Source organism: Hippopotamus amphibius, chromosome 4 (genome assembly GCF_030028045.1).
Source record: "Hippopotamus amphibius kiboko isolate mHipAmp2 chromosome 4, mHipAmp2.hap2, whole genome shotgun sequence".
NCBI classification, from domain to species: Eukaryota; Metazoa; Chordata; class Mammalia; order Artiodactyla; family Hippopotamidae; genus Hippopotamus; species Hippopotamus amphibius.
Window position 1 is genome coordinate 127,781,254 of NC_080189.1, and position 12,234 is coordinate 127,793,487.

General features: G+C 43.0%; 1 protein-coding gene across 9 annotated transcripts in view; it reads right to left on the bottom strand.

The window, feature by feature from the left end:
- Positions 1–12,234, bottom strand: part of BEND7 (BEN domain containing 7) — a 92,847-nt gene that overhangs the window by 51,353 nt on the left and 29,260 nt on the right. For all 9 annotated transcript variants that reach the window (XM_057731615.1, XM_057731612.1, XM_057731611.1 and 6 more), the window contains one exon: positions 8,558–8,823. In XM_057731615.1, the coding sequence (XP_057587598.1) occupies positions 8,558–8,823 (266 nt within the window). The remainder of the gene's footprint in view (positions 1–8,557; positions 8,824–12,234) is intronic.

Genomic DNA, 12,234 nt, shown 5'->3' on the forward strand with positions numbered 1-12,234 from the left:
AAAATTCAGCGACCTGACCTCTGAGACTCCCAGCACCTCCCCTCGGACTCATCTTAAAGGACCTGGACCCGGTTTGAGAGGCTCTGACCTAAACTAGCCACCAGGCAGAACTAGCCACTGCTTTCTTCACACACACAGAGTATTTTCTATGAACTATGTCTCTGGCACTTTTCACACTGCATTTATTCAGTCGCGAGTCTGTGTTTCTCATCAGAATGTGTACTCTTTTGCATTCAGAGTGCTAAACACCCAGCTAGCGCCCGATAGATTTTTCTCAGAATAAACAAAACACTATATAAGAATTCACTCAAAATGACTGATATTGACTTCGTGGTCTTTTATCCCCACATAAAGGAAGCGGGTGTGGAGTCTGCCGTGCCCTGGTCCAGCACGCCAGCCTTCTCCTCTCAGGGCCCGTGCTAGCTTGGGGAGCAGGCTACCTGGAGAACACTGCCCTGACCCAATCAATCGACGTTCACTCAGCACCCTCCACGTGGAAGGAGGTTAAGGTCGGGCCCACTAGATGAGACACGTACGTACACGTCTGTCCCACGAAGTGGAGAATGTTAAATGCTACAAGAGGAGTAACAGACCATTGGGGTGCTGGCAAGTGGGGAAAGGGTTTTGGTTAGCAGGGCAGGAGAGCATTTTATCAGGGCTTTGGAGGTGCGATTCAGGAAAGAGATGCAGCTGCTGTTTCTGGCATCTGCTGCGACTCCTAAAACTAAGTATCTGGAGGTTTCTGTGGAGCCAAGAGACTTCCTGTGGGATCAGAATAGCGTTTTAATTTCTGAGATGCTATCCTGATGCAGAAGCTGTCGATGCTTTGTGTTCTACTTTCTACTGCCAGACGACTGTTGTTATTTTGAAGCCTTCCTTCCAGATCAAGGAAGAGGAACTCGCCCAGTTATGCATCCCTTACAAAGGAGTCAGCTTTATTAGTGGAGGCGGCAGCAGAGGCCGAGGTGACTGCTCTCTGCCCCTCCCTTCTCCTCACGTCCTTTCTTTCATGCAGATTTCCCAGCTGGTTGTCAGTCAGCACTAAGGGGCCACAAAGCAACAGGCCAATTCCTTAAAAAAATAAAGAGGGTAGCTTTACTTCCTAAGACATGAAGAAAAGATACCAGGTTAATCTCAAATTTTTCCTATGAAACCTTTTGATTTCCTCCATTTTAGAAATATAATCACAGGAGATCACTACTGTGTAACGATCTACAGCTTTGCACTTATATTTAAAAACAGGTTAAAACTCTTTAATTGTATGCTTGGCTCTCTTCTCTTTGTTTAGTGTCTAGTCTAAGTGAGCTCTCTCTGCTTACTGATGATGGCTATGATAGAAACCACCACTATTCCAAATGAATATCATTTTAAAAGCGACACTTCCTTTGACAGAATTACTATTTGATAATAGTAATTATTATTATCAGGACAGAGCAAGGACAGACAGCTAACACAATAATTTACAGCTTCTATTGAGCGAGGACAGACAGCGAATACACTAATTTACAGATTCTATGGATTACTGAAGTAATACAGTCTTTAAATGATGACATCCGAAGTATGGGGCAGGATTTACGACACTTGGAGTCATCATTTTAAGAGTTGAGAGTCTGAATTCCCACCATAAATTTGGATTTCCATGTATGTCTTGCCTATTTTCAGTACCTCGGCCACAGTAAAGCACCAAATGTTGAATTTTCCTATCCAATGGTATTACATCTGACACCCAGGGAAGGTCGGGAGGCAAAAAATGCATGTAGTCATGAGGACTCTTGAAAGTGTTCCTGGACCCAGGCCTGTGGACATTAACCACCTTGTTTTTCTCCGCATTTCAACTGTGGTCTCCCTTTGCTTAGAAGTAGTTAGGGTCAAGATTTAGTTTGGCTGGGGGGATCCTATAACACCTGGTCACTTAAAAGATTTTCCCCTAAGTCTCTCTGAGTATATCATGTGACTCCCCAGTATAATCTAAAGAAAAATACATAAAAGAATTTTAAGGAGAGCATAACAAATTAATCACACAGGGAACATTTCTGATCTTGGCTGTTTTAGATAAGGTACTGTCAGTAGCAAATTTCAGTAAGATGTAAAAAGCTGCACGTGGTCACTGGTTAAAAAGAGTAAAAAGAAGCCCATGAATGTTCATACCGAGCATTAGCCCCAGATTTTTAACTGCAAATTGGTTAATTATACACAATAATTTGTATACCTGACTTGCTACGTAGTCAAGTTTCAGACTGGCTCAAGACTGAAACGTACAAGAAAATTAAGGATGAAAAGGCAGGATTCTGTCAAATAAGACTAACCGATTTTGGACTGAAAATGTATAGCAAAATTTATAAGAATGTTTAAAAGCTGTGATTTCGGCCTTTCTGTTTGTAATATTATCATATGCAGTGATCCTTTATTCTCGCTTAGTATTTACTTAGCAGAGTACTAGGTGTACTTCTAGGAAAATGAGCTTTAGTTTATGAAATTTAAAAAACCACAAAACCCCTTTGTAATTGATTTTATTTTGCTTACAAATGTGATCTGCTTCTGTTTGAGAAAAACTGAAATCGTTTTCTGTGACTCGGGTCTGCTCCAGGTAGATTTAGCAAGCATTACCCTTACTGTTTATTTAATGTCCCTCCAAGATCATGGCCAATGAGCTGGGCAGCCCCAGGAATCCAATGGATTGGAAGGCCGGCCTGCTCTCGGTCCAGCGGGCACAGCTCAAAGCAGCATGGCCTGGGGACGTGGCAGAGCCAAGAACCACGAGGCAGCAGAGGCTCCACGGTGGGTGGACCCCTTGTGTAAAAAGGATGTTCTGTAGCAAGTAAAAAATGCTCAGGTAAGAGTTCTATCGAAAAGTACACATCATCTCTAGATCAGCATATACTGAATGTTGAATAGGATGATAATTACGTGGAAGTCATTAAAGAGCCAATACTTTATTGATTTTTATTTGACAAAATTTTGGTAGAAGAATTTAACGTTAGAAAAGACAATCTAGGGGGGAATTCCCTGGTGGTCCGCAGTTAGGACTCGGTGCTTTCACTGCTGGGGCCTGGATTCGATCCCTGGTTGGGGAACTAAGATCCCGCAAGCTGCATGGCATGGCCAAAAAAGTAAATGAATAAAAATTAATTAAAAAGAAAAGACAGTATAGTTTGGCTCCTTGAAAACGACGCCACGCACTTGCACAATGAGACACTGCAAGTCTTCCGGAGCTGTTTTCGGCATCTTCCTTTTGCAGGTGGTAAATTAACAACTCTGAGGACCTGGGCTGGACTTATGCTCAAGCTATTGGAGCCAAAATGTTTAATACATAAGATTTCAACCACTGCAGTCTTACTTCTTCCATCACAGCTCCACTGAAGCTGCTGCTCCGAGAAGACGTCCACCTCTGAGAGCCTGTCCTTAACCCTCTGGGCAGAGGCCAACTCCACTCTGGCGGCCTGCGAGCCTTATGTCCTATTATCCTGTGATTACTGTTCATGTGTTTTCCTCACATGGTCCTTGAAGGGCGAGGACTATTTCATTCGCTTCAGGAGCCCTGGAAAGCGGTGCTATAATTAGCATGTCCTTGCTACTTAGCATAGCCCAGGCCCTAGGCTAACACGCATTACACAGGCTTTCTAATTTAATTCTCATCATGCTATGAAGCGGCCACTTTCATGATTCCCAATTTGCAGAGGCAAAAACCAAGGTTTAGAGAGATTAGGTAACTTGTCTAAGATTATTGAGCTCCTAAGTGGTGAAGCAAAGATGTGAACCCAGGCAGTCTGCACTAGAACTTAAACTCTTAAGCATACGCTGCCTTAATTTCAGTGTGTTGGTGAGTAAATTAAAAAATCGCTTGCTTAATTGATTTGCTTTACCAGCTCCCAGTGGGTTACTTTATTTATTGGGCTAAGAAGAAATTAAGAAAACAGATTCTGAATTCAGGAGCTATTTATTTGAAAGCGCCAATGCATTTTAAATTATTTATCTTAAGAATGACATAAACATTAAAAAAATTATCTTCAGTTGATGGGTATCCATAGCTTTATCTTCTGATAACTTCTGTGTTGTCTGGGATTACTGGAAAATATTCACAGTAACCACAACAAAGACAAAAACATCTTCTATGTTTTTTTAAAAAACATTTTGAAATATTTAAAAAAACTGATGTCAGTGTTTCACCAAGGCCAAAGAATAAGCCAAACAAGAAGCAACAACAAGGAAATAAACCTAAGCCACTCATATCTGCCCTGAAAAAACAATAAATACAACTAGGAAGGGAAAAACAGTAACTGTAAAAATAATTCACAACTGTCTTGTCTGAGTACTGGTAGAGTACTGGGTTGGGATCTCCTAAAGAAAGAATTAAATATTGTATTTAAATCTGAAATTTGGTTTGGGGTTTCTGCTTTTACTTCTGTGCAGTTCAGGTTTCAATTTTACTTAATGTGCTAATACCTTAAAATGGATCAAGTAATCCTGCCCCCAAAGAGAAACATTTCTGGCCACTCTCTCTTTAAAAACACTATTAGTTCATGTGTGTTTGTTCATGTATATGTACACGTAGGTTTACTTAACAAACATGTATATTTATCCCTATAAGGGTACTTAGCTAGGACGGCTAAGGTTTAAAAAGGAATCAGTATGCACTCAGTGCGTGAAACATACCAGCTACTATTCTAAGTGCTTCACACAGATGACTTCACGTAACTCTTCCAGCAGGCCCCCGCTCTGAGGTCAGCGCTATTACCATCCCCATTTTCCGGAGAGAAAACTGAGGGAGGCAAGGGTGGGTGCACTTGCTCGGGGTCACACAGCTGGGCTTCTAGTTGGGCATCCTGACCTCAGAGGCTGCACCTTAACCATGAAGTTCTCCCCTGGAACCTTCCGAGTAAACAGCATAGGCAGCCATAGTCTAACCGTTCGGGTCTCCTCTGTGTTATAATCATCTCACGAAGATTCCGAGCAGTGGTCACGTACACGAACTGGGGGAGAGCAGGGGCCTGAGTCCGGCACTCGGTGGGTCAGGGCAGCTCAGCCCTGGTCTGGGAACCAGCTCCACCCTTCTGGCTGTGTGGGCTCGGGCACGCTGCTCAGGCCCTTTATGCCACAGTCGCCTCATCTACAAACTGAGGATAATAACATTACCTCAAAGAGTAAGGATGAAATTTGAAAAATTATTTGGCAAAGGATAGCACACAAACACTATACTATGACTACTATGCATGTTATAATTATTTTTTTTAATTTAGTCCCTGCCCTTGAGGAGTCAAGGGTGAAGGAGGGGAAATCACGAAAATAATTACAAACTAGTATAGAAAGTTCTATGAAGGACTGTTGAAATTATACTGGTGCTTTGGGGGAAGGGGGTGTGTGCAGAGAGGAATGACAGGGAAAGAACAAGAAAACTGAGGAGAGGGTTGCAATTAAAGCCAAGTCCTAGACCAAAATTTTTATAAGGTGATTTTCTATACTGTGCTTCACGCGAATGCGGATGCTTGGCCATTTATTGAGTACCTTTTATGTGCCAGGCACTGCAGCGGGATTCCCGCACGTGCTCTAGGTCACTTAGTGCTGACGGCACTCGGAGGCGCGGCACTGCAGCTGGTACTGACTAGGGCTCCTGCTTCTCTGCACTGAGCAGGGACACCCATCAGGGGTCCGAGGGTCGGTGGTCCACCTGCAATGATCTATAGCCCTCATGTTCACGCTCCTGCCTAGACACACACATTTGTACTTGGGTGACTCTAAAAGTCACAGCATAAAAAAGATAATGTAATACATTGTGAACTTTAAACAATTTACAGTAATTTCTTTTTTACATTTAAAAAGCAATAACGCACAGGTTTTATGTGTCCTTTTTTCGTTGCTTCCTGCTCTAATCTTTCTCCTGTGCTCCAAATGTCTAATGACTTTTGAGGACACTCAGCTTCCTTTTACTTCCCATCCAGAACTGAAGGCCTGCTTCTGCTCTTGCCTCCCCTGTCTCTGATAAGGAAATCAGTGCCACCTAGTAACCAACCTCATTTTACAGGATGGAAATGTGGGGCTTACGTCTCCCGAGTCACCAAGTCCTCTGTGTGGGTGACCCCTGGATGCCTCTCATTTCACTGTCCCTTCAGGTTCACGGCTCACGTACGGACCCTCCCCATCTCTTGCCTGGCTGCCTGGAATTATCTTCCTCCTGGTCTCTTTGACTCTAGTCTCTTCTCTGTATTTATCAATCATCCACAATGCCATTCCAGAGGCCATTCTAAACACAGGTGTGATTATTCCTCTAGCTGAAATCTGCAATGGCTCCCTAGCGCCCACAAGATAAAAAGGCCAAGGGCCTCGGCAGGACGTGTCAGGGCTTTCACTGCCTGGCTCCATCCCACATTTATATCATCTGCTGTCCGTGCAGCCACACAGCTGCTCTAGCTGCGCTGGACCACAGGCCCAATCCTACAACTTTGGACTTAATCTTCCCAACGCTGGGTACTCTGCAGAGCCCATCTTCAGATACACAATTCCAGTCTACTTATGTATAACCCAATTATATTACCTTTTCTTCAACTGGTTTTACAGAATAATTCCTATAAGATTATCATCTATGTTCTGTTTTCTCCTCTGGACTTCCGCCAAAGTTTAAAAGGCTCATGGCTAAGAAATATTAAAATACTAGAAGGGCACCTAAATGTAGATGCCTTAGCACTGATGGTCCCGTCACCTAAGGGAGTCATCACCTAAGGGGCCAGCCTCATTCATGCCAGAAAGACTATCCAGGTACAAAATTTCTAATGATGGGACTCACTGCATGGTCCTCTAAGTGCAGTTACAGTTTCCATCGCGTAGATGAATAAAAGGGCACATCAGCTGGATAATGTAAAGATAATATCTATGCATGTTTCTGCTTTTCTTTAGAAGCATGTTATTCCTCAATCAAAGATAGCACCTAATTGAGTTTTCATGGACAATTCTGAATGTGTTTTATTAAATTTAATAGCTCTTGTTAGCAAAAAGCATCATGAATAAAAAGCTATTTTTTTGGTATTTAAATTACAATATTGATATTGGTAAAGATAAGAAAAATTCTACTTCACTAATGTACATAAGGCCTTCATCAGATCTTTCTCCATTTATCTCTGAAGTACGTTTAGAGCTTAAAAATTTTAAAAAGGAGGAGGTTCAGTTATTAGCATTAGATGGACTTATTTAGGAGGTGATTTTCACAACTCAGATGATTGCTCCTGATATATTAATGTCTATCACAGAAAAGAAGGCCTAAAAAAATTCAAGAAAAATATAAAAGTATTATGAAAACTGCTTCAGACCAAATGTACTTTGTGTTGTGGAATCATTCACCTCTGCTTCCAAGTGTGTGATCAACATGGATTTTGAAACCAGGGCCTCAGTTGCAATCACAGTGGGATAGGGCCAAACGAGCCAGCCAGTCCAGGGTGGAGTGCTGTCATCATTCATGACTTTTTAAAACTAAGTTTTTAGTCGAGAAGAACTTCTTAACAATCATGCGTGTCTTTGTGGATTAAAAAAAACAAAACACATAAACATGAACCCCTCACACCAAGGACTGGATAAAAGTTCAAACGATTTTCTCATCTAACAAAGTCACGAGATGATTTTTTTTTGTTGCCTCTCTTTATTAAAGACCCGTGCTGGCAGACTGTCTTTCTGCAACCTGAAAGGAAGACTGATTTAAAATAGCCATTTATTTCTTTTTTAAAGTTGAAGAGGTAGGGCCAAACTCCCATCCTATATAGGCCTGTGGGAGTTCTCAGCAGGACGTCGCATCCTGTGCCAGCTGGTAACAACAGCTCCCTCATCCTTGTTTATTTTAGGAACTCTCCCAGCAAGCTGGGGTTCACAGCATCACTCAGATCAAGGTACTGGAAGGAGAGTACCCATGGCAGGTAGAGCGCATCGCTGAAGAAGTTCGTTTATGGCCGTGTGACTATAAGATGGTCAGTCAGACGGATGTCTTAGATGTCATCCAGCATCTTGGGCTGCAACGACCTTTCAGCGATGATGTGAAAATAGAAAAACCTCTGCAGAGTGTTAACCTATCATTACATAGACTCCGTGGCACGGCGCTGCAACCTAATTAGCAGTGTGGCTTGCATCTATAAAACAGAATTAGCACCACTGCTCTTTTTTGTATCATTAGTTTGTGTTTCTAGAAAGGTGTGACCTTATCTGTAGCGTTCTGTTCATTTATGCCCATCTACAAAGGATTTAATTATGTTCTTTTAGCTCTCTACACTGAGGAAATTGAAAACGGCCGCTTCGAAATTAAAAATGTTAACGAAATTAGTGAGCAGAATATTTACTCCGTCACCCTTCTTCCTTTGGAGAGAATGGAAACACATGTTTAAGTAAATAAGGCCTACGATTTTCACAAGAGAAAATTCTGGCCAGGGAAATTATTAAGAGTTGTCCTTTCCTCTTTCCCACGTGTATTCTGCAAGTTTCTCTGGTTTTCCTGGGCAGGACTAGGTAAGGGCAAAGTGTATTAATACCGTACGGTTCCTGAAAGTTACACATTAGCGTCAGCAGCCAGAAAACATCAACTTACATCGGAGGCCGGTGACTGGAGCACGATGCCAAATCCCAGGATACGGCTCTCCCCGGGGGAGGGGTGCTCGGCCGCGGGGAGGCCGGGGTTCTCGGGGGCCCCCGCCGCCTTCTTCTCAGCTTCTAACGCACTGGGCTTCTGTTTCACGGTGAGAGGTTCCACAGTCTTTGGGGGCACTTTTTTCTTTTTATTTCTCTTGCGCGCGACAGCAGTTCGCTGGGAGCAGATAAGGGAAATTGGGGGTTGCTGTCTGTTTTGGGTTCCAACTGTGAACAACAAACAAAAATATGGTACAGGCACTTGTGTCTAACTCAGGGGAACATCCTTGCTTCATAAACTGAGGCTGACATGGGTTCAGTCGGGGATGAGGCACAGCGAAATCAACCTCTCGCTGGACCTGAAGGGGACCAAGTGCAGCCTTAAAGGTCTACAGGCAGAAAAACCCAAGGGAAGGCTGTGCTCCAAACGCTGGTGGGTAATCAATAGGAGGAAAGGATGATGAGCTATGAGAAAACACTGAAGCATGGTTTTACGCATCACGTGACATTTCTGTATAACTGAGAACTCTGGAACTTAAATTGAGGCGCAGACGTCCGTGCTTTCTGGCAAGCTGATCGCAGGAATATTCCAGATGTCACTTGAGGTTAAACTGATCAGTAGCCAGCAACCTACAGGCGCCAAAACTGACAAAGGCAGAGCAAGGACAGTCACTTGGGCAAGGCTCATCAAAAGCATCATTTGGGAATGGCCAGTAAGCATGTGGGCCAGGTCTGCCGGTCAATTTCAGGTTCAGTTACTCCTGCCTCACAAACCAATACTGTCCACACATCAGTTATCTCCACACAATACGCTAGTGGATTCTGACCAGGCTGCTTCTCCATACCTCGGTTTTATGTAGCTGAAAAATAGGAAGAATATAACTCTGTACGAGGAGAGCAAATCAGTAAGATCCAGGAACACTTTGAGTTCCAAAGATGAGAAGCGCCGATCAAGAACTGAGTGCGGATGTTGAATGCGTACTTAAGGCAACCAAGGATGCTAATCACAGCTCTCATAGGTGCCCTTCGAGAAGAAATGTTTGTTAACCATTTACAAATACTCTGATGTAAAGTTTAGCGGGAAAACATGGCATTATTACTTAAATCTTCATGTGTGAATATGCTTTACTACACATGACCACAGGACATAGCTGCTTTTTTTTACAGAAGTACACCTCTGAAAATAAGCCAAATGAAAACCTAAAGATCTTACCACGCACATAATATGCATCATTTCCTATCAGGTTGCAAATAAAGAATATTTGTACTTTGAACTTGATATCTGCATCTCCAGGCTGGACAGAAATTTATAAATAAGTACCCATATTAGAAACAAACTACTTGCACTGCAAATGAGCACTGAAAAGTTTTTTAACCGCCTGTGTGGTAATTAGTCTAGCTCACTGGTTCTCGACCTCGGCTATACATTAGAATCACCCTGGAGCTTTAAAAAAAAAAAGCCAGTGCCTCAGCCTCACCCTGACTAATTTGAATTGGAGTTTCCAGGGGTGATACCTGGGCTTCAGGACTTTTTAAAAGCTCCGCAAGTGATCCTTACACGCAAGCCGGACTGGGACTTTTCTCTGTTCTGTCTGAATTTTCACCCGAGGCAGGGTCTCCATCCTAAAGTCAGATGGACAACTGAAGCAATTATCAATGGTCTAGGACTCCGGCCTCACTTTCCAAAGTTAAAAGCGAAATGATTTTAGTTTAAAGAACACAAGGACTGTCTGAGTTTTTCTCCTCCTTCTGCAAGTCTGGACAGAGCTGAAGTCTTGTGCATCCAGATCTTATCGCTGGGTCTTACTCCTTGCCTTCTCCCTAAAGTAAAGGTGAAACTTTCTAAATAGAAGCTAAATCTACGTTTTATAGGCAATAAACCTTAAGTAAATCTACGTGCTCAACGCAGATTCTTAAGTTTAAGAAAATTAAAGGAGAGTAATTTATTCAGTTTATCCTTTGGGCTCTCCTACAGCTTCGGAGTCATTTACTGCCCTAATCTGCCAAGGTTCAGAAAAGAAAACAGGGTGACATAGTGGCATTTACTTAATAGATTCTAAAAAGGCATCAGTCAAGGATTTAAATGGTTGCAATTTGTAGTTTGCCATTTCAGGAGTAAGGAGCTTAAGTGACAAAATAAATCATTACAATTTCATACGCATATTTTCTTAAGTGCTAACAAATTCTTCCTTGCAGGAAAGAATCTGTACCGAATGAAGTAACCTTTCTTTCTGAGCTCCTTCTTTAGGAGATGTTAACCTTTGCCAGGTTAATAAGAACACAGATTATCCTGGTGGAATAATGTGAGTTAAATGCTTACTGGCCTGACCAAGGTGCTTATTCTTTTTTTCCTTGGGATAAGACCAAATCCAGCGCATAAAATTAGATGTTGCTTCTCAGAAAGCCTTTTGCCCATTTTACTTTCACGTGATCTTGGGTGACTGATATGTTTAAGTATTAAGCTTTTTACATCAAACCACATCACTGAATGTTAAAATTTTACTAGAATTCACTAAACGGCACCAAGTACGATTTCTGAACGGTGACCTTTCTGAACACGCTTACCGCGAAGGGGGGGTGGGGATGGGATGCCAGTCATAAAAGACTGTGCTGTTTTCCTGCCCAAGGAGCAGCTTTCCCTGCCGAGGCAGGGCGGGCTTAACAGAATGATTTAGTACTTGCTGTACCTGTGACAAAAAAAGTTCTGTCTTTTTTTCTCTCCTAACTGTGGAGACTAGAACGCACAGCCACTGTGAGAAAGACCTAGGCTTCCACGCCTCTGTGAAATGCTCCAGGTCTTCGTACCAACACTAACGACACAGCTGAGGCTTGGATCATGCTTTACAGAAGTTCATTTCTATTCACTACCTCATTCTATTTTCAAAACAACCCCGTGAGTTAGATATTAATACTCCAGTTACAGATGAGACATCTGAGGTTCAGGGAAGTCACACAGGCTAGGACAGGAGAAACTGGGACTCTGACCCCAAACTGCACGTTCACTGCTCTTCTGTGCTTCAACTTGTCTAACAGGCGTGAGAACAAAAAAAGCGTCGTGTCAATAAAAAAACAAAATAAGAGGTGTCTCTGAGCTTCCCTGACCTGAATGTTATGGAGAAAAGCCACAGGCAGGGCCCGAGGGCCCACGTTTCTTGCCAACGGATGCTCTGGATTCTTTACTGGCGGAGCCCATGCTTCCTAAGTGCTGCTCCACATGCACAAAAATGCGTGGCTCCCCACCTGCCACGCGGAGCGCAGTGCAGGGGGGCACCTGTGCAAGCCTGGGGGGTGGGAGATGCACGCAGCCCCCAAACCGAGCCCCGCAGGAGGGAAGATGAGCCATCTGCACCTCCTTCCCTGACATGAACCTCCCTGTCCATTCACAGTAGGAAAATGAGCTGAAGTGCTCTGCCCACCTTCAGGTATAATTGTTTCAAAGTTTAATTAGCTGACATTTGTGAAGTAGCGGGAGTCGGGGTGACGTATCCGGGGCACACGTACATAAGGACTGAGTAGTGTCAGCCATAAAGCATTTGTTTGACTTGCTCACAGGAAGATGGGCTGCAGAAAAAGTGGAGGAAATAGGTACTTGAAGAAGCACGTCATCAACTATATTCCAGTAAAAAAATTTTTTTTTAA